Source organism: Agelaius tricolor, unplaced genomic scaffold (assembly GCF_023055355.1).
Source record: "Agelaius tricolor isolate 1412-34295 unplaced genomic scaffold, bAgeTri1.0.p SCAF_44, whole genome shotgun sequence".
Taxonomy (NCBI): Eukaryota; Metazoa; Chordata; class Aves; order Passeriformes; family Icteridae; genus Agelaius; species Agelaius tricolor.
The window spans coordinates 696,865-719,094 of record NW_027269304.1 but is presented as its reverse complement, the minus strand read 5'-3'; the positions used below and the strand labels follow the sequence as shown (position 1 = coordinate 719,094).

At 41.4% G+C, this 22,230-nt stretch overlaps 1 protein-coding gene across 1 annotated transcript in view; it reads left to right on the top strand.

The window, feature by feature from the left end:
* The first annotated feature begins 8,815 nt into the window (after positions 1–8,815).
* FBN2 (fibrillin 2) overlaps positions 8,816–22,230 on the top strand; it is a 123,633-nt gene continuing 110,218 nt past the window's right edge. The window contains exons 1-5 of the mRNA XM_071455103.1: positions 8,816–9,202; positions 10,003–10,085; positions 13,490–13,588; positions 14,067–14,165; positions 16,489–16,584. Coding sequence (XP_071311204.1) covers positions 8,940–9,202; positions 10,003–10,085; positions 13,490–13,588; positions 14,067–14,165; positions 16,489–16,584 — 640 coding nt within the window. The 5' untranslated portion in view covers positions 8,816–8,939. The remainder of the gene's footprint in view (positions 9,203–10,002; positions 10,086–13,489; positions 13,589–14,066; positions 14,166–16,488; positions 16,585–22,230) is intronic.

The following is a 22,230-nucleotide window of genomic DNA, read 5'->3' as shown; positions in this document are numbered from 1 at the left end:
ATAGTTCCATCACAGATGTTTTAAACATTCCATAATGATATTATAACATATATTATACGCGAGAATTTTATACAAGATAGAGAATAGATTTTATTTCTCTGTTTGAACAGTGAGATGGGACCAACTGTGGTCCCTTGCCTGAACCATTCTGGGATTCCATGAACTCAGCATTTGCACAGCTCTTACTGTCCTGGTTTGGGGTAAATTTGGGAGAAAACCTCCAGAAAGCAAACCCACACAGCCTCTCTCCCCAACTGGCTCAGGAAAGATTCCTTGGAGAGAAGTGAGAATTTCCTGTCACAGACATATTTTATGGAAAATCCTTTCGTTAGGATTTTTTCTCCTGAGAAGCTGAGAGGCCTCAGAAACTAAATGTAAACAATAATTATCTGCTGCTGTGGAATGCAACAGGTGCATCTATGATTGGTCTCATGTGGTTATTTTTAATTAATGGCCAGTCACAGTCCAGCTGTCTCGGACTCTCTGGTCAGTCACAAGATTTTATTATCATTCCATTCCCTTTTTGCTAGCCTTCTGATGAAATCCTTTCTTCTATTCTTTTAGTACAGTTTTAATATATCATTTAAATACAATACACGTCATAAAATAACAAATCAGCCTTCTGAAACATGGAGTCAAAATTCTCATCTCTTCCCTCATCCTGGGACCCCTGCAAGCATCACCACAAAGCCCCCACATGTCTCAATGGGATTAATGTGCACTGTGCACCAGTATTGACCAAAGCTTTGTATTCTTGTGGTTCCAATGTGCCAGCCCAACAAATCCACACAATCCAGAAAACACGGTTTTCCCCTAGCCTCTACCTGGCTGGAGGCAGGGCCCCTCCAAGCCTGGTTATCCTTCTTTCCTTGGAAATATGTCTTGGAGGTTCCTTCAAGGGGATCAGACATGTCATCATCATCATCATCATCATCATCATTATCATCATCATCATCATCATCATCATCATACCTGGCAGCTCCTTCATTTTGATGACAGATTTCAGACCTTAAAGTAGGATTTGCTTGGTGGTAGTTAAGATGTCTAAATTAGGAACATTTCACTTCTGTTTGCTGTCACTTAAAAAAAAAAAAAAAGGAAAAATCAGTAGAGTGGTCCACCCTACTTCTCCTATGCTAAAAAAAAAAAATCCCAAATTATAATGAGGTCTTACAGGCAGAACACACAAAAATCACTTCTGGAATGACGTGCTAAAATATCTTGCCTTGCTTACATTTTTATTTGTGTCACAAAGGTAAAGAATTAGACATTCCAAGCTGGGTAATCCTTTTGTAGCTGAAGCTTTGCATCATTGATAGATCTTTTTTGTAATTGCAGGGAACAGTTCCCTCATGACATCTTGCAACACTTTTTTTGCTTTTTTCAATTTATCTTCTGTCTTAAGTACGTTTCTCTTCTGTTTTTTAAGCCCCACTTAATGTTTTGTTCCTTTTCAATATGCCTCAGACAACATATACATTTTTTTCCTTCTACAGTGAAAGCATCACTTTGAAACCACTACTAAAATATTTTTGAATTTTATAAATTATAAAACTGAAACTGTGGAATAATTTTTCTATTTGTTGCATATGCAAGGGACTTTATGTTGAATAATATATTCACTTATAGAGGTATGTAAATGAATTAATAAAAAAATGTGAATCAAAATTGCTCCGTAAATGGCTGTAATACCCTTCATATGCATTGAAGTTTTACAAACAAGCACACAGAGAGGGGAGATGATAACTCTTTATTTATTTCTTTTTTAGAGAATAAACTTAAAGTGGGAGCAAATTAGTTTTAGCTCTTCTTCTTACTAGTTTTTATTTTTTGTTTGCTGAATTATGGGCATATACCAAATCAGTGCCTATATTTAAAGGGTGGGAGAAAAGGAAGTTAGACCAACTAATCTCATTTCCTGGCCTGAAATAATGCTGAAAATTGAAATAATTCAAGTTTCTATGTGAAAACAAGAACATCAAAGCTAATCAAAAGATACTCTTCCAAAAGAAGGAAGGGACAGGCAGAGAATGAAGCAGACAGGCTGAATAATAAAAAAATAAAAAAAGATGTTGATCACCTAATCTCAGCAATGCTTTTGAAACAGTCTCAAATTACATCTTCTTAGTAAGAAAAAAATCACAGTCTAGAATAAAGTATTTCATTTTATATTATTTATTCTATTTCCAGATTAATGACGATCTGGAGGTAGCACAATTACATTGGAGGACAGGATTAGAAATCAAAATGATTGGTCAGATATATGGTCAGGAATACTATACAAATGATAAAAAGAAAAGAAAGCACAGGTAAAAATCAACCAAACAAGCAAAAAGAGGATGCAGCTCAATCCTTCTTTGCGGTGAAACCACTGTGATCTATAGCAGATCACCTACAGCTGTGCAGAATTCCTGTGCTTGAGGTACAGGTTAAATGGTCAATTTTACTTTTGCTTTAGAGCGGAGAGGTTTAATCAAATGAGTTTCCAAGGTCTTTTCCAAAAATGCTTTTAAAATAGATCTATGGTGAAGATACCAGAGATATCAAAAAATATTAACAAATTATATTTAACAAATATTTAACAAATGAAGGTTGGGCACTCACTGAACACGCAGACGTGTGAATTCAGTTCAGTGTGGAAAAGGGAATAGCCTAAAAGAAATTATTAGTCCTGACATTGTCTTGTCACTTCTGCTTTCAATACCTGTACTGGTCTAGACAACCACCACTGGGTGCTCTTGGGGTGATTCAAGTAATGAAGGGCTGAGAATGCTTTTACTTGTCAAATCAATCATAATTTTCAGCACTGTAAGAAATTATTTACACCCACTGAGTCTAGTTTAGTTAGATCCTACATTAGCAAAATGATGGCCTATGTTTTTTACTCTGTTTCAAAGTGTCAAAACAATATGACTGGCTTTACTTAAAATTATCGCACACACTTGTTTGGGAAGAAATTTAATCACTTGGGAAAAGTTCAGATCAAAAAATAATATCATAAAGCATTAAGAGCTTTCCTCTGGAAAATTTGTATCTGCATGTGTCTGCAAACTGAGACTTCTAATCTTGAGTCCAGATTTGCTTTACCTAATAATAACATCAGGACTGATTGCACCTTAGGGTGTAATAGTTAGAAAGACTGAAATTAAGATTTTAAGGAAGTAAAAATAAAAGCATGCTTCCTGAATATTCACTATATATAACATTTTGAACAATTGTTACTGGAATTGGCCAGACTTGAAGTGGAAGTTCAAGCAGAGCAAAAGAGGCATCACTCATCCTTCTGCATCAGCTACATGATGCCAATATATCATGACATCCTCTGTGAAAGAAGCTTTTTCATTTTATAACACTCAGGGAATAGAATTTGGATCAGCAGATCCAAATGTGTCCTAGGTTGGTAAGAATTGAGTTTTTTGGGATGCTGTGGTCAGACCAACCAGTGCTCAGATTTGAATATTGGCACCTGGTGTGGCCGCTGAAGACATGGATACGCCTCTGAGAACACAGGGGGTTAAAAAGCAGAGCACTCCCAGGGGAATTCTCTCTTGGTTCCATGAAAGATGTCAGACCTACCCTGCCCAGCTGCAGGATGGAAGGGTGGAGGAACACTGAGAGGCATTGGGCAGCCTGTCGGGGTCTCTGCTGCTCAGAGTGACCCCGAGAAAAGTTCCAAAGTCTCCTTTCCCAGCCCGGCGCTTGAAGAAGGAGTCAGGGCTCTTCATTTCTCATTCTCAAGGTTGTTTATTGTTTCTTATCTATAAAATTCTTTCTCCTGCCCTGCCGAGGTCCATCCAGCAGGACAGTTCCAGGCACTCTGCCTGCCCCCGGGCAGTGTTATATCTTTATACTAAAAACTACATGTACAATGTTTACAGTTACTTTCCAATACCCATCATCTATGTCAGACAGTGAGCTTCTACTCTAAACCAATCTAAAAGTGCCAGCACCACAGCAGAAGATGGAGGCCAAGAAGATGGAGAAAGGCTGGACACACTCAGATCTCTCTATCTTGCCCCCTGAACCCCCATTCCAGAAACCCCAAAATCTACTTTTTCACCCCATGATAACTTCACTATTATTCTACCTAAACTGTTGTGGCTTGCTGATCTTCATACAAGGTTGGTAATTTGCTCCACAGGTCATAATCAAACCCAGAGGTGTTTTGGGCTCTGTGCCAGGGTCTCTGAGCCCCCTGGCAGGGGTCTTGGCCATCCTGGACAGCCAGAGGGGTGTTCTGGGTTCCTACAGCAGCCCCCCAACTCCCCCCTGGGAGAGAGAGAGGGAGAGAGCCTGTGCTTGGGCTTGTGCTTGTGCCATCTTGAAATTTGATATCACAGGGGGGTGTGGCGAGAAGGTGCCCGACATTTTAATTGTTTTCTCGGGCAGTGGAAACTTTACGAAGCAAGAGTCCTCCTTGATTTGAAGGAGAAGAGAGACAGACATGAAATAGAAGGAAATGGGCAAGCGTGGTGAAAGTCAGAGCAAGTGAAGGATGTCAGAAGAAGATGAGGGAGAATCCTAGGTGGAAGGAGATGATGGAGTGGCCTTTGGCTGGACTTTTTCCTTGCATAGCCATGGATTGAACCAATTTTTCCTGTAACACAGAGACTGCGTGTAGGGGGATGCAATGGCTTGAGCCAAGAGAATGACCTGCCTCAGTGATTGCCAGTGCAGGAGTGAAGTGAACAGAGAAAGCTGAGGAGGCTGTGGTGGTGCCCTCTCTCTTCAGGGAAGAAGAAGATCTCTGTTCTCAAGACCCGTGGCCCTAGGGGAGGTGAGAATGGGGGGACTCTTGTCCAAAAAATGAGAAACTGTTGTTTTTTGGTAAAGCATCTTTAAAAGGAGCCCTCTAAGCGGTCTTGGTCCATGGATGGTGGTGAGAGGTGCTGTACATGGAAGGAGGATGTGGGGATGGCAAAAGTTCTCCAGGCAGTGCCATGTGTGACACGGAAACACAAGAGGTTTCAACTGTGTTTCCTGGGGAACCTATGGTACAAGAGAGACTGCTGTCTCCCTTGATGAGCTGAGAGTTGATTATCTGAGGGGTGGTAACTGGATTGAGAATCTAAGATTCTATTTCGTGTGGTGGTGGTGGAAACTGGGGGGAGGAGGAGGAGGAGGAGGAATGCTTTTGGAAGGTTTTCATTCTGAGTTCTGTGTGTTCCTTTTTTCATACTGTAAGTTAGTAAAGTTCTTTACTTTATTCCGAAGCTGGAGCCTGCTTTGCTCTGTTTCTGGTCACATTCTCACAGCAGCCACTGGGGAGAACACATTTCCATGGGCACGCTGGCATTCCGGAAGCATCGAACCACACCAAAATGCTTTCCAAAAGCCGCGGGAGACAGAAAGCAGGGCTGGGATGCCTTGGAAGAACACCCTTGTTTAATTCAGGGTGAAGAAGCGAGGCACTTTCCTAGGGCTCCCTGCACCTCCATGAAATTCCGCCAACTGTCGCTCGCCCTCCAGTTCTGGCAAGTTCTACATGCCGAGTTTCCCCATTGGCTCTCCACAGAAGGCCACTCCCTCCCTTCTCTCTGATTGGTCCAGCCTGTATCACTCCACTCCAGCTCCTCCCCCCCGGGCCCTCTCCCTATTGGACTGTGGGAATCCACAAAATCAGAGGGTTTTGGGAAAGCTGCAGAAGGCAGGCCCCAGAGACAGCGGAACTGTGATTGGAGATAAGCAGCAGCCATGAGATTGGTCAGCAGAAAAATTATTTAAAAAGTAGAAAAGCGAGGATAAATAGAACAATGGTCTGTGTATTAACACTTGTCTAGCATAACTCCCTAAGCTACAGAAAAGTTTATCTAGCAAGATATTAGGAAGTTTGAAGCTTCATAATGGAGCTCTGTGCATTGTATTTCAAGGCTTACAAGCAGGTATTGTATTTGAAATAAGCAGGCATTGTTTAACCAAAGGTACCTGTGCTTATGGTGGTTGGATAGAGCTACTGTCAATATAGAATATTTACTATACAGATATAAACACTGTCAATGTGCTTTTGCTTTGTGTGATTGGTCAAAAAACTTATAAAGTGAGTTGTAACATTAAGTTCTGTGTCTGCTGCCTGGGATGTGAGCTGGTGGCATCTTCCCCTTGTCATGACCATGGAATGAGACTGGTGCTGGAAAATCAAACAGCTCAAGGCACGTTCCACAGCAGTCTCATCCTGTTTGTGATTTGTACAGAGACCCCCGGCCGGCAATAAAGGGGAGCCACCCGCAGCAGATGTACAATATTTTTCCTAAAAAAATCTAATTTCATCCCACAAGTACTTACAGTCTTAGGTTCTGCTCTTTCAAATGCAGAGCTGTGTTCCTGTCTTATCCAAGCAACTCTTAGTTATAGTACTGATTTGATTCATCATGTTGAGCTTTTTATTCTATGAATTTTCTTCCATATTTTTAAGAGAGCTGCTGCTAGCTAAAGAACCCAAGCCTTCTGGCAGTGATTCTTCTCTCCTTTACCACAGCAATGGCTTTTCTGGGCAGCTATTGCAAATTTAACATGCGTAGTTCTAAGATGAATGATCAGAACGTAATCATTATTTTAAATAATGTCTGATCTGTGTCTTTTACCCATAGAGCATTTATGATGCCCATTCTAACAAAGACAGCTTTCTTGGGAAGCATTAGTTTCTATTCATATTTACAAAGACCAGACTTATCAAAAGTAAGACATCTTGCCCAATCTTGCCCAGTGAATGTTTTATAGTTTGGTGTGCTAGTGCCTTCTTGAGTGCAAGAAAGTCTCTTGAGTCTTACAACCACTTTACAAATCACTGGGAGCTGCTGACTTTGCTTTTGATGCTCTACACAGTATTTCCAGTTTGAAATTATGTCTCTCTTGGCTTTAAATTGTAACTTTCCTATGCTCTAATTTCTAGCCCAGCCTTGCTGTTTAATTCCCAAACTTTTTTGGGGTGTTGGTTATTTGTTTCATTGTTTGGGTTTTTCCCCTTCAAGATATTTTAGTGTTGTCTTTTTTCAGATGTGCTGTGTTTAACTTCTGAATTGCTTCTATATCGCTGTGTTTCCTGATATCCAAGACCCTGAGCTTATCTCAAATCAGTTCTTTCCTTTTGATTCCTTGTGTCCTATCTCTTTATTCCTTGTGTTTTCTGGAGATAGTTACTCACATGAGGTGGCATGGAATCCTTCTCTTTCCCTGACTCTCAGCTGCACTTCATTCATGACAGGTTTAACAGCCTCTGTTTGAAAGAAATTCCAAATCTCACCCACAATCAGGAGGTTGCTGAACCCTCCTACCCAGTTGTCTTCATAAATGCTTTTCATTTCTTAAGGTCTTTAAAGACTGAGGTTCTCTAACGCAAAATTACTTCTGCTAAATTTACAAATTTAAACAAAAGCAGCTTCTGCTCTGTCAGAACATGGGTCAGTAAATGGAGCTTCTGTCAGAGCCACTGGATGGTCTGTCAGGACCATCAAAGCAGGGCAGTAAATGGAAAAAGAGAGTTGGCTGCTTGGGTTTTATTTCAGAGATAACAAAATCTGGCTCTTGGGTTTTATTTCAGAGATAACAAAATCTGGCTCCTGCTTCTCACCCCTAGAAGTGACAGATAAAAGGCACGTGGAGCTAAATGAAGCTGTGACATGTCCCAGTTTTGTTGCAAATGACAAAAACCTTAAAGTTTCTGGGCTGCCACTGTATAACCATGGCCTGTAGAGCATGAGGTGTTCACCCCTACAGGCGCAGCTCAAAGGGATAAAAATCTCAGACGACAAAACCAGATTGTGCCGTGTTATCGCAATGACAAGCACCCAGCACTTGGGGACTGTCAACAGGGCCACGTTTCTGCTCTCACTTCTTTTATTTGTTCCTCACCGGTGGCTAACTATTCGGCACATCTAGGTAAATGAATGCTCTCCGCCTTAAAAAGCAAGCAGGGAATTTCCTAAGCCAGAGGCTTTTTTTTGGGCGATGGTTATGTAGGGAGAAACGGCAAGCAGAGAACAAGCAAAAATTTTGCTTGTTCGTGAAGGGAACTGCTCCTGAAGGGAAGCGCAACTCTTCCAGCACCACACGCTCCTGCTCTTGATGGCAGAAGCACCGTAAGACCCTCGGTGCTGAGGCGATCGGAACGGGGAAGGAGCTCCCGCAGGAGCCCGGCGCTCCTGTGCCAGACCCAGCTGGCGGGGCAGGTGTGGGGATCCGGCGCCCTTCCCTCCGGGCTCATTCATCCTTGCGACCAGAAACTTTGGGAGCCCCGTGTGCTTGTCCCAAGGAGGGCTTTTGCGTCCATCGCACGGCGCAATTCCCGCAGGCTGGGGAGAACGGAAGGAATGCGAAGAACCCGCTTTGGGACAAGCCCCACCTGCACCGCTGGCTCTCCGAGAGCCCCGTTCCCTCCAGCAGCCGCCACCCCTCGCTCCCTCCTCTCCCCTTCCCTCCTGCCATCCCCTCTTCCCGGCCCCGTCCCTCCCTTCCTCTCCCCCTCCCCAGCCCCTCACCGGGACCGGCTCCTCCTCCGGCTCCTTTCGCTGTAAATCCGCCCCTGGCGCTGGGCAGGGGCTTTTCGCTCCCCTGTTTCTCTGCCCCAGCACGTTTATTTAGCCGCGGTTAATTAGCGTCTGGTTCTTTTTTCTTCTTTGATTTTTTTTTTTAAAAAGAAAATTCAGCGCGGTTCCCTTAGATTTCCTGTTGCGGCGGAGTGGGCGGGGAGGGGGAGAGAAAATCCAACTCTGCTTTTATTCACCTCTTTTTTTCCCCCCCTCTCCGCAGAGGGCTATCTGCGAGCAAAGTGGAGCCCGGGCTTTGATGGCACCGGCCGGGCAGGCTGGGAAGGACACACGGCGCTTTTCCCGCGGCTGAAGTTTCTCCCCGCCCGGGAGCCGCCCCGTGCCCGCTGAGGGCGGTGCGGGACCCGCGCTCCCGCCCGCGGCTGCCGGCCCGCTTCCCGCCGGAATAGCCGCAGCATGGGCAGGCGGCGGCGGCTTTGGGCACAGCGCTGGTGCTTCTTATCGCTGTGCCTGGGCTGCCTGGTGCTGTGTGCGCAGGGAGCGGCCGGGAGACAGCAGCGACAGCCGCAGCAGCAGCCGCAGCAGCAGCATCGGCCGGCGCTCCGCGCTCCCTCAGGAGCGGGCGGCCCCTTGCCCGCCACCGCCGCCCACCGGGAGGACGGGGCCGGGGGCGCCGCCGGTCGGGTCCGCCTGCGAGGACAGCACGACGGGCTCCGAGGGTAGGGACAAGGCTGAAACACCCTTCCCCGCCGCCTGCTTGCTCCCCAGGGCATGTCCCGAGCCAGAGCCCCTTGCCGGTGGTCTCCGTGTGTGCCGCCGGTGCCGCTCTCCCTCACGCCTCCCTGAGGCTGAGGACTCGCGGCTCGCTATGCTGGGAGTTTGGTGCTTGCCTGTGGGATCTGGCTTGCTAATTAGTGCGATTTAATTAAAAGCAGACCTTGTGGGGGACCTACCTTACGGCTAATGAATTGACCCCATTGGGCTCCTTGGTGCAGCGTCTTCCGATACCGAGATACTTTGACGCTCACTGTTTTGGGGGGTTTCTACAAAGAAATGATGCAGAGTCGGTTTGGTTTTCTTCTTCTGATGTTTCAGGGACTTCTTGGTATTTTGAGTTAGTTTATCCTCATGAGCGGGCATTCCTTCTGTCTAGTGTCGGATGACAGCAAGAAGCTCGTTTTTATGGCAACACTTCTCAGACTTTGAATGAAAGCAGAATCAAACTCATCCCTTCCACATTCTCAGTTGTTGCAAAAAGGATGAATGTGGCCCACCCTTGCCTCATCCACCTCTCCCCTTTTCTACTAATCAGCTGAACTAACCCAAAATAAAAATCTCTTAGAGGAAGATTTTTTTTTTCCGCCTTTGGGGAGGATATTTTTGTAGACAACTTCGCTATGCAGTTTTTGTTTGTTTTATGCAGCTGGATTCTTCCCGTGTGTGTATGTAAAACATTAAATTCTCTTTGGAGTGCTTCCTATTTTCCTGTACACGTTTATTGGTTTGTCTGTGTTTGCAGGCCAAATGTGTGTGGTTCTAGATTTCGCTCCTACTGTTGCCCTGGGTGGAGGACCCTTGCTGGAGGGAACCAGTGCATTGTTCGTAAGTATATGGCTGCTTCTACTGCTCAAGGCTTAACAAGGGAAAGTAAATATTCTTCTGTGACTGCACTTCTCCTGCAGCACAAGAAAAGCTACTTCCAGTTCTGTGTTTCACGTTATTTTTAGAAATAACCGAAGAAAGGAAAGGGAAAAATAAACAAACCAAGATGGAATTGCAGGTCCACATTCCTTGTAACTGAAGGGGGCTGTATGTTGATAAGAGACATGTCTCCACCTAGGTTTTAAAGAAAACCTGTGACAGCTCAGGAAAAAAAATGCAAAACTTTGTCAAATCAAATACTGAAGTGTAGTAACAGGAGGAAAAAAAGCCAGAAGGTTTTGATATAGGCAAATCAGATCTTGAAGTTCTCTGAAACTTGGAATTATAGTCGACTAGAAAGCTTCTGAACATCTGGGATGCTTACTCTCTTGTTATTTTTAGTTGTGTTTTGATGGCTGTCAGGCATGTAGGCTGGCTACTGGCTGGTCATGGTAGGTACTGACAGATGTGATTTTTGACATACATGGCATGGCAAAAAAAAAAAAGGAAAAAAGTTGTGTGTGAGGGGAATGTGCTCAGTACTCTGGTGGGATGATGTCTTTGGGGATGCTTACCATGAAATAGAAAACGAAGTTGAGCTTTCTCTGTGTTAGGTAACACCTGATAGTAGACAATGCTTCCTTCAGACCGTAAATTTTTAATCTGTTGCCATTTAATCTAGCCTGTCACTGTCTGTTTTGTTAATAAATATGCTCAACTTCAGAGTGGAGGTCTTTGTCATTCTCCATCTGATTAACTGCAGGCACGCAGGACAAAACTGGCCAAGGGAAGGGTGATAAGCCAAGGTCTGCCAAACTCTTGACCTTTGGTGGCCTTTTTTTATGATTCCAGGCCTCCCTCAGCTGTTCACATCTATTGGTTTTACATGGTTAAACTTGACTGGCTAATATTGGGGATAACTGTGCCAATGTAACACTTATTTTCACCTCAAGGTGACCCAGAATTTCCCAGCAAAGGATTATGGTGCCATTCAGAGGAAGATCCTTTTACTAATGTTGCTGTGGAATAAAAGGAGTTCCTATGAATGTCCTTTTCATGTTTATCAACTCTTTCAATACTGGCTACTTTACTTTAATGTAAAGTAGAGATTTTAAGAAGGATTTGGGCTGCCTATTATGCTGTTGATAGGCTTTTCAGATTCAGCTGTGTGTCTGGCTCAAATGTGTTTAGGGGCTTTCAACAATCCTTACAAGATATCCTTTAAATTGTCTCTCTCAATGCCTCTTAAAGGCCTTGGTCTCAGGTCTGCCCACATCCAGAATAATCTGATTTATTTTTAATTAATGTGCACAAGAGACATCTTTTAGTTCCTGCCTGCTTACTGCACTCTAATTGCAGTAAGCAATTGAAAAGAAAATTGCACTTTCTAACATGTTAATAGGGGGAATGATTTTGGCAGGCCAGTATTGTCTGTGACACTTTTTATGTTTCTGCTTTTGGTGAAGGTTTAAGTGTACAGATTTCTATGCTGACATTTAATGTCTGTGGAGATGACATTTCCCTTTAGCTAGAGTTTTTCACCTAGGAAAAAGCCTCCTGCACAGGATGCTGGACAAGGTGTCAAACTTCTTATTGGAGATGTGCTGATTATAATTGATGCATATTGTAACTGGTGATTTTAAAGTGGTATTTCACTGAGGAGAAATCTATGAGCCAGTGGTAGGTGAAAAAGAAACCATCCTGACCTGACAGTGTTTCAAGCTGGTGATGTGGTGGTGGTTGTTGGTGGTTTGTGGCACATTTATGGTTAAAAGTGATCTTTTATCTAAAAACCAAGGTTTTTAGACCTTGGTCTAGAAGGTCTACTTACTTTTACTCTTTTGTTATACAGAATAAACTGTTCTGATGAAAGCATATTTAGGCTGTGCCTTAAGGTCTAGGGCTTTCAGTTGGTGAAAAAATTACTCCTTAAGGGACAATAAATTAATAAATGGACTAAATGTAAACCTTGCTTTATCAAGAGATTGACCTTGTGGTGTATAAAGATGGGTTGAACAGGAATATTAAGAAACAACCCAATTTCCTGTGCTTGTCAAGTGGTCTAAATCCAAGTCCTGGCTCATGGAATAACATTTTAAGTCAGTCCATGGCACGTCTCTAATTCCAGTTAAACAGAAAAAATCCCATAAAGTCTTTGAGTTCTCATGCCTTCACATTTGGGACATTATTGTAGCAGAATTTAATGATAAATGTAGACAATGCATTTTGCATCTTTTTGATGCCCAAAGAGTGGCATGTGATCTTCTCAAGGTATTTGTTTGGTTGTAGTCCTTCAGTGGTGATGTGCTGCCAGATCATTTGGTTCTCACAAAACTCTAGGCCTATTTACAAAGAAATTGTGATTCTTAGGGTTGTTTTGGTGGTGGTGGTGTTTGTTTTTGGGGATATTTTACTATATCTGTTGCACAATATATGTCTTTTTGAAGTCCTCTGTTGTGCTATAGTGACTGACTGCTTCAGGCTGTCTTTTGATTAATTTGCTACTTTAGCAGATGGATTTGACGTATTAATTTGGAAATGCTTTAGAATAATTTAGACTTTTAGCTCTTTTTTTTTTTTTGTGGTCCTGTCAGTCCTTTCTTCATTGGAGCTGTGCTGGATGGTGAGTGAGAAGGGAAGGCAGGAACTTTGGGTCATCGTGGGGATGGCACAAGGTCAGGCATGCAACACACGGATGTGGGGTGCACAGGCTTGCCTCAGCTTTTTATGGTTGGTTTTTAAATAAAAGTGTGGGAGCTACCTGAGTACAGGAAACTGTATTTAGGGAAACACCACAAAATCTGCAAAGTCCAGCAATTTCACATTGACTTCCCGCCAAGCTTCTTTGGGTAAAGGATGGATAATCTTGGGAATAGAAAAAAAAAAAAAAAGACACTAAGATGCTTTTAAAATGGTGATTATATAAGAGTGAAGCCCATAGTGCAAACTGGCATTGTTTATATTCCTTCAAATCTTGGGTTCTTGGTAATGTTTTCTCACAGGAAAACATTTAGACCACAGTCTTGTGGTCTAAAAGGCGTGTTTTTAATGATTTTACATTGCTTGCATAATTGGCTGATACTTCTAACTGGGCAAAGAATTGATTACCTGATTTCAGTGGTCAGGTTAGTGCTTGAATATGCCTGATTTAAATTCTGATTATCTTCAAATTAGTCAAGAGATACTAATTATGCCAAAATTCAGTTTACTTTATTTAACCTAAAGTTACTTTTGCGTGTGTAATAGCTGTCCCAATGAAGTGAGTTTTCAAGAGTTGGGGGTTTTTTTGTTTTGTTTTTTGTTTTTTTTTTTAAGCCTCAGGTTTCTGTTAATCCCTGTCACCCTCTTTCTGTGTTCTTCCTCAGCAATTTGCAGAAATAGCTGTGGTGATGGATTTTGTTCCCGTCCCAACATGTGCACTTGTGCCAGTGGGCAGATATCACCCACGTGCGGGTCAAGACCTGGTAAGGACTTGCTGTGTTTTCATCAGAGACTTCACTGAAAGTCATTCTCTTCAGGTTTCAGTGACAGAAATGCTAACTTCCTTAAAAATAACTTCTCATTACTGCCTATGCAACTGCAAATTACGCTTAGGTAAGACACCTCAGGTTTGTTATTCCACACGTGCCTGTTTACTCTGTGTGACAAATCTAAATAAAATATGCTTAGAGAGAGAAGGAAGTTCACAAATGAGTGTGTGTGGTATTGACATTTTCATTCAGTCCATTTTGGTAAGAAATCAAGATTGTACAGTTTCCAACGCAGTTGAATGTTCTGAGTTGCAACATAATCGTGGAAAACTCTAGAAAACCTCTCCATGAGTATACACTTAAAAAAATATGTAGCATAGCTGGTACAAAGCCCATCATCCAGGTCCCATTTTAAAGACTCTGAAAGGCCATTCCTTTGTGGGGTTTTTGGCTGATTTTGGGTCTCTCTCAGCAGCACAGCAGTGCAGCATCAGCTGCAGGAACGGCGGGACGTGCGTGGATGAGCGGTGCCAGTGCCAGAAGGGCTTTTCTGGTGCCCACTGTGAGCAGCGTAAGTCACAGCCAGTTTGCTTCAAGGGCAGTGAAACCCCTGAAAGAAATGCTTGTTTTGGGGTATGGTGTTTAGCTGGCAGTCATTCCCTGCATGAAGTGCTTTTGTGTTCTCCAAAATTCAAGTTGCAGTTTGGAATCACTGAGCAATTTTGGGAAACACTTGGGGAGCAGCATCGCTGTGCACCCCCCTCTTCATACCAGATGTTTGCTAATTTTTCATTCCCTTTTGACAAAGTTTTCTCTGCCTCAGAACAATAGTCTCACTGCTGGGTTGACGAATGTTCTTCTGTTTTCTACTTAGTCTAAGGAAAAAAGGGATTGAATATGGTTCAATCCTCAGCAACCCTTTTTGGGTTGGCAGACAAAGTAGAATGTGAATTATTTGCCCAGCTTTACCTATAACAGCACAGTGTTTACAAGCTGCAGCAATTTAGCAAACAATAAAAGTCCCTAAAGGCTGCAGGGATGAAGAAAGACTCAAAAGTGTATTCTGAGGCCAGCTGACTACTAATTAGGAGATAAATTAATTGCATAAAGCAGGCTGAAAGAACTAGAGACAGACAGAGGGCAGCTCTGCAAAAACCAAATGGGCTGAATAGTTTGGAAGATATTTTTTTTTGCCCTAGTCATTTTTATAAATGCTGGAACAACAGTCTTGTTCCTGCTTTAGCTGGATAAAACTCTCTGAAATTTTAGCAAAGAGTTGTAATGCTGACCTGTGACCAGTGAAATGTTGTATTCAGGGTTGCTGGTCCCTTCCTGCTTTTGTTAAAATGTATTAAAATCTACTGTTAATATATTCAACACCTGAATGTTCTCAGACAAGGCAAATTTCCAGTGAATAAATGAAAAGATGAATGAATTTTAAAGTGGTGACCCTGAAGCAATCCAGAAAATCTGAAGAAACTGTGGGGATTAGTTTCACTGTATCATATAGTTAAAAATTTCAAGCAGGATTATGAATACGTGTCTTCTAGACAGTCTTAAAAATGTAAATATGTTTTTATTTCTATTTAGAAAAATTTAATTGTGTATTATCAAGTTAATTGTCTTGCTGAAGTGTTGTCCATTAATTCAGTAATGTAACGCATGCAACAAAATATCTTCATTTTATGTGTGCATTCTCAGGAAAAGGTAATTCTGTTTGGTGGTTCTTGGTAAGAAGCAAGGCTTTATCACATTTCCACACAACAGAATATTTTATACACTATGATGCAGGAGTAATGTGTACCTTTTTTCAGTTTGAAATTATTACCTTCTCTAGTTTCTGAGGTTCTTTTGCCCTGGATACTCAAATGTGTTACAAATACCACATCCAAACTGAGGAGGCATTTCTAGGAAGGCAGCCTAATGACTCTGAGACCAAAAATGGAAAAATTTAAAAAATATTATGATTGTCCTGTAAGCTGAAATGTTTTGATTTGGAAACATTTCATGTGCTAATTTTGGACAATTTTGAAGCAAAGACCTGAAGTAATGAGTCAGAAAGTAGCTAAAGTGATGGTTAGTTAAGGCACTCTTTTGATGGTGTTTTTCAGCCTCTCTGAAGAACTCTTCCTCTTCCTCTCTTCCTTTTGAACTGAGAAAATTCAGTGGTCTGGCAGGAAGCTTTGTTCTTGATTCAGACCATTGGGAAAGAGTATGAGTGAGTGCTCTGAAGTCCCCTGACAGTAAAACCTTTCTCATCTAAGTGTACTGCCTGTTTAAAACCCTTTCACCCCACCCTGCTTCCTCCTTCACCACAAAAATTTTATTTTTTTTCGGGATCTTTTAAGAAACACAGTTTTTTTTCAGGTAAAAAGTGATGAGTTAAACAGGTAATTCTTTACCTTTGCTTGTAAACATTGCTCCTCCTTCCAGCAGCATCAACTCTGAGGGATGCTTATCTCACTCTGGGACTCCTTTCTCTTCTCAAAAGGTTTGTTGCTGTTGTGACTGAACAACACAGTATGCCCAAAAAATACTTTAGGTTTGACAGAGAGATAACTTCAGTGAGGGATAATAAGTTATTACATAATTCTTATGAGTGACTAGAGCTGCACAGCTGATTCAAACCCACTGAAGTTGGACGTGTGCTGCTAATCTGTGCTGAGCAGCTGTTTGCAGTCAATACCAGCAGGTGCTGATGGAATTAGGTTTGCACAGGCATTGCTGGTGGAGGTGGCGGGAGGGAGATCAGCTCCGTCCTCAGGCCTAGAGGGACTTGGAGCAGCGGGAGAAAAAAATGAGAATTTTTGAAATGGCGCACGTGTTAACCTGTAAATGTCATTGCCATGACATTATTAACCTTTTTTTGTGTCTGCTTGTTTTGTTGACTGAAGCTGTCTGTGAGAGTGGCTGTCAGAATGGAGGAAGGTGTGTTGGACCCAACCGCTGCGCTTGCGTCTACGGCTTCACCGGCCCTCAGTGCCAAAGAGGTAAAAGAAATTTAAGGAAGGAAGCTGTGAGTTGCTGTATACAAAAAAATGCTCTGTGTGTACATGTTTTGTGCTGTGTATTTTCAGCCAGCAAACTTTCACTAAACCACTTATTATTTGTAATTTTAGTAAGTGTCTTCTTTTTTTTTTTTTAAAGTTTGGCAGACGCATTTTGAATTGACACGTACAAAGCCTAATTGGTAGAATTTCAGCTCATTTAGGCTGCGTATTTTGTCACACAGTAGTTAAAGGATTACATGTCTTTTGCTCTTTGCTACATGAAATCCAGAAAAATTGCTGGTGGTGTTGGGATTGTGTAAGTCTAGATAATTGAAATTTTTTTTTTTTTCTGTGTAACACCTCTTTCATAAGAGGAACTTGGGAAGTAATTTGCTCTGGTTAGTTGGGAAGAAGTCAGAGAAGGACTGAAAAAATAACCAATTACCACAGTACAGGGATCAGTTCCTAAACCCATTCTTATTCTAGAATGCATCTCAGAGATGGCTTCTGAAGGGACACCTGTGGATGTCCCTTTTTCAAATTCAGCTGCGAAATGCTCAGAGCTGTATATAAATTTGGAGAAATACCTTGAAAAAATATCTTCCACCTTTTTTATGTTTTTAAATTTTTTTTTTAGCATTTGTTTACTCTGAAATGGAAATAATTTCCATGGAGGTAAAGGAACTAGAAAGCCACACACTGAAAAAGCAGGAGTTTCTATTTGCTATTCCAGGTTGCTTTATAGACTCACTAGGTACCACAAGAGTAAGAGGAATGTAAAGGTTCACTTTGTCTGTCTCTAGGTTGAGTGTTGTTGTTTTCATTCTTAAACCTGATTTGCAGTTTTCTATTTATCCCATTTCCAGTAGTTATTTATTCTGAAGCAAGCACAAGGACTCAAATCTTACATAGTTTGGTTAGTGGAGAAATAGGAAGTAGTATTTTGTTATAAATTTGTTAATACTTTGAGCTGTTTTGTAGCCATTCAGAGGTGTGTCTGTGCACAGTGTATACCTGTCTAAAATAAGAGGTTACCAAGTCTTTCTGTTTGGAATGGATTTTCAAGGGATTGGACAAGGTTAGGGTAGTCTGTACTTTTAGCCTTGCTTCTATTGGATCCTAACACTGCAAATTCTGCGGTCTGGGCTAATTATCTAAGGTGGATTATACTTCTAGCTGAACTATGGCATGATAGAATTGCAATATTCAAAATTATTTCTTTTTTTGTTTTTTAATTAGTTGATTACATTCAGAAATGCTTTTTATTTATTGCCAGACAACTTGGTAACCTTGCTTTTTATCCTAGATAAAAGAAATGATTCCTGGTTAAGATTTGCTTCTGTTCTCTGACTACATTCAGGGCTGTGGAATCATTTTGGTGCATATGACAGACTCCAGCTGTGATGATGGCTCAGAGTTTTTAGTAATGATATTTATACTTCATAATTGTTTGACCTTCAAAGCTTAAAAGATTCTACTTCACTTGGGTGTTGCAGCCTAACTTTTGTGATGTTGAAAGGGTTTAGGTTTGCTTTCTTGCCATTCGTTGTGAAATCTTTAGCTGCAGAATTCAAGCCCTGTACAGAAATTTAAACATCAGTGTTTTGGCACCCATATTTCCCAGCTCTCCTTGAAAGTCCTAGGTTTTCAATTTTGTGTAGAGTGCTCTTGTTCTGCAAGAGTTCATCTGTCTTATATGGGTATTTAGAAATTGAGTTATTTCAGTTAAAGGTTTGCATTTTATTGCTTGAAATTGGAGGTAGTAAGCCAAATTTCCTTCTGTCACTGTCAATAAAATATAGCATACGTAATTGCATATATAATAACTATCTAATATAACATACTTTTACAGCTTTGACAAGGCTAAGTAAAATTTTGCCTAATCTTGGTGTTGCGTAGACCTTCTCATAATCAAATAAAGAAGTTAGTAATTTATTTTACTATTACTCAGTTAAAGATGACTGCTATAGTATATCTTGATAACTATAAAAAGTATCTAAGTGTTTATGAGCTTTACATGAGGTGGAGTACGTGAAAGTACTGTAAAAGATGCCTTAAATGCCTATTTAGTTCAACAGTAATTTGCAATTTATGCTTTTGATGTAATAGTTTATGCTTTCCAATAAATAGCAGAATGCAGTGGTTTCTTCATCTGTGGGTTGCCATAGTTGCCTGTAATATTTTACAGCAAGAAATGTCTCAGTGGTTTAATTTTAAACTGAATTTAGCAGCCGTTCATAACTCTTTGAGTAAAATTTTATAGTTTAAGGATATGTGAACTTCCCTTGCAAATCACCTCAGAGTTATGAGAGACATTGTTTTGTAATTTTTATTTAAATCATTGTGTTTTAAATGCACGCTTTTTACGGCTCTGTAAATTAAGTTCTTTAAAATTAGGTATTTTCTTCCTAATACAGAACATGTGTGTGTTTCCTTCAGCCTGGCCTCCCAGCCTAAGCTGTAGATAAAATGTGGTTGGTTTTTCAGCTATCTGGGCTCTGAGCAGACTAATTTCCGGGCTGGAGACTGGAGGCTGAGCAGTAACTGATGACTGGCATGATCAGAGTATTTAACTCGAGGCTTTCTGCTGGGTTAAAAAGAGAGAAAAACCTGTTTGGGAGTTCCTGCTCTTTCTGATATGTATGCTGACCTCTTACGTTTCCTGTCAAATCTGGTCCTTGGTCAGCAAGCACCCAAGAGCCAAGTTTTTTTTTTGTGTGGTGTTTTAAAGGAAAAAGAAAAAATTAAAAAAAAAGATGTTGAAATTTCTGCAGTTGAGTTTTCCCAGTGAAAAGAATAGAAAAAAAGAAAGAGCGACAGAAAAAGAGGCCTCATTCTCACTTGTTCATGTAAGGACAATTTTCTCCCTAGCATGACCAATTCCTTTGGTTTCTCAATGCTGTAAATGATAGTTGTGTCACTGCTCATGGTCTGTGTGCATTTTTTAAAATTGATAATCTTCAGGGATATGAAGCTGTGGAAAAGCAAGGATGTTTTCTTCTTTCTTTATCATGGGATAAAGGAAAGAAGCAGTGAGAAAGGCAAATCTTGTTACTGGTGTAACTTTGCCTCCATACCATATAGGAGGGAGGAAGAACAGTTCTCGTTTACCCCGTATTAAATGGCTCATAATGGGAAGCAAAAGGGTTTGGAATGAGTAGAAATGCATAGCTTGGGAAGAGCATCCTTTTGAAGAGGGAGGAGAATTTCAGATAAAGTTACCAAGCTTTGACAGGTAAGACACAGGGAAAAATAAGGAAGTACAGTATTTGAAGAGCAGCTCTCCAGCAGCTAAAGGGAGCCTAAAACAGATCTGGAGAGGGATTTTTTACAGGGGCAGGTAGGGTTAGGACAAGGGTGGTGGCTTTAAACTGCCAGAGGGCAGGGCTGGATGGGATTTTGGGAATTGGGAATTGTTCCCTGGCAGGGTGGGCAGGCCCTGGCACAGGGTGCCCAGAGCAGCTGGGGCTGCCCCCGCATCCCTGGCACTGCCCAAGGCCAGGCTGGACACTGGGGCTGGAGCAGCCTGGGATGGTGGGAGGTGTCCCTGCCATCACAGGGGACGGGACAAAGTGATCTTTAAGGTCCCTTCCAACCCAGACCATTCTGGGAGACTAAAATTCTATGACTAACATGAGATAAAAAGCTTTGCTTCAAGTTGGCAGTGGATAAAAAAGCTATCAACAGCACAGAGAAGCAAGTAGGACAAGGCAAAAAGCATCCTCAGTTAAAGTGTTGATAGTGTGTAGTAACTGAGGCAGAAGAGTAAAGAATAATGCAGAACTGAAGTGCACATACACTGAGGCAGCTGATGGGCACAGGGGTTATGGAGATGTTTGGGGATAATGCATCTGTTTAAAATTAAGCTAGCATAGCAAACTGACACAGATTTGTATAGGAGTCAATGCTTCTCAAATACAGTTTTATTATAAAGAAGAAATACAATCTATATTTAGTCTGCAGTGGTGCTGAAGATGCTTGTGTGTGCTCAAGTGACAGTGATCAGGTCTAAATTAAGCAACAGAAAATGTAGTTCCTTAGGAAACATCTTCTTCTGACAAGTATTCAGAAGATCTCTTAACCTCACACAGCTTTTCCTGGCTGTTGATTCTAGCAGTACCGTGAGGCGCTTAACAGCAAAAAAGTTTTTTGATCAGCCAGCTCTTCTCTTTTTGTGGGAGTCTTTGGAAGATAGCTTTTTAATTTTGCTGTGGGAGTATTTTTTTTTTCCCCTTTATTAATGGCTGCTATTATCCTGAGACAGAGTAGAGGCTTTTTTATGGTCGTCCTGCTTCTTTTCTTTCAGTATATAATAAATGAAAGACTGACCTGCTAAACATCAGTTTAATTCATCTTCAGTCCAATTTTAGCCTTTGGGAAGTGCAGCATGTGGTCCTTGGGTTATTTTCTATGGGTTCATAAAGAAGTTGTGCAAGGCCTGTTGAGTGGAGAAAAAAGTAATCAGTTTACTGTAGCATGGTCAAAACTACATGGCCCAGTTCACAGGGGATGTTCATGGTCACTGAGAGAAATACAAGTGTTAAATCATCAACCTGAAGCCCAATTTATTTTAAAATAAAATAAGTTCTGTTTAATAAAATTAGCTAAAAATGAGTCAGCAGTAGTTTAAAACTATAGAACGTGAATCTTCCTACAATTTGCAACTTACACCATTCTTGCCTACTTTTATCTCTTTAATTTTTTTTTTAGAAAGCATTTCTGTCAGCTTTTTCAACACTTAGCTGAAGGCTGATTGCAAAGAAAATGCTGCGATGGTCAATTTTTTTTTAATAGCAAAAGAAGCTGCAGTTTAGACTAAAAAAAAAAAGCATGCCTCTCTTCCTGTTGGAAATAGTAGAGATAAGAATTGCAAGTACCTGCAGCAGGAAGAGGCAAAGCTTCATCTGACAGGTAAGTACCTGAGTCAAGACATAGAATAAAATATGGGGGGAAAAATAAGGAAGTACACACAGTATTTGAATAGGTTCTTCTGTGTTGGAAGAACTTTTTAGATATTTAGGAGGGTTTTTTTGAGGCTAGAGGTGCTCTCAGGTGTTAATAACACACCACACATTTAAGTGCAGTGCCTGCTCACCAAACTCCTTTTCCTGCTGCAGGTTCTGGCCTGTAGATACTGGCCCACATCATCCCCTGATGGATCACAGCAGGGCAGACTCGAAAAGCTGCTTGCCTGCTCTCAGATGTCTTCACTTGGTGATGTTACAGGGCCCTGGCACTGCATTCCCTGCTGTTGTTGTCCATCATTATCCCCAGAAACAAGGTTTTCAAAGGGAAGTAGCCAGAAAAAGCTGCACAGGGTGTGTGTTTGCTTGTTGTTAGCTGGCATTGGAAAATTTCTCCCTTCTAGGTCTGCAGAAGATACAACATTTAGGAGTTTTAAAAATGACAGGGGTAATGCTGGTCATGCTGATTGCAGTAGTGATAAAGGAAGTACTATGATTCCAGTCAGTGTCTCTCCCTTACTCCCTTCTTTTAGTTTTTAATTAAATCCCAGTATTTGGATGACTCTTTGTTTGGCACCAACAAAAGAAAAAGGTAAAAACCCTTAAATGCAGCAGTTTGTCTGCTTTTGAAGCACTTGAAATCTTCAAAACTTCTTTGTTCAAGCATAGGACAGGCAAGTGT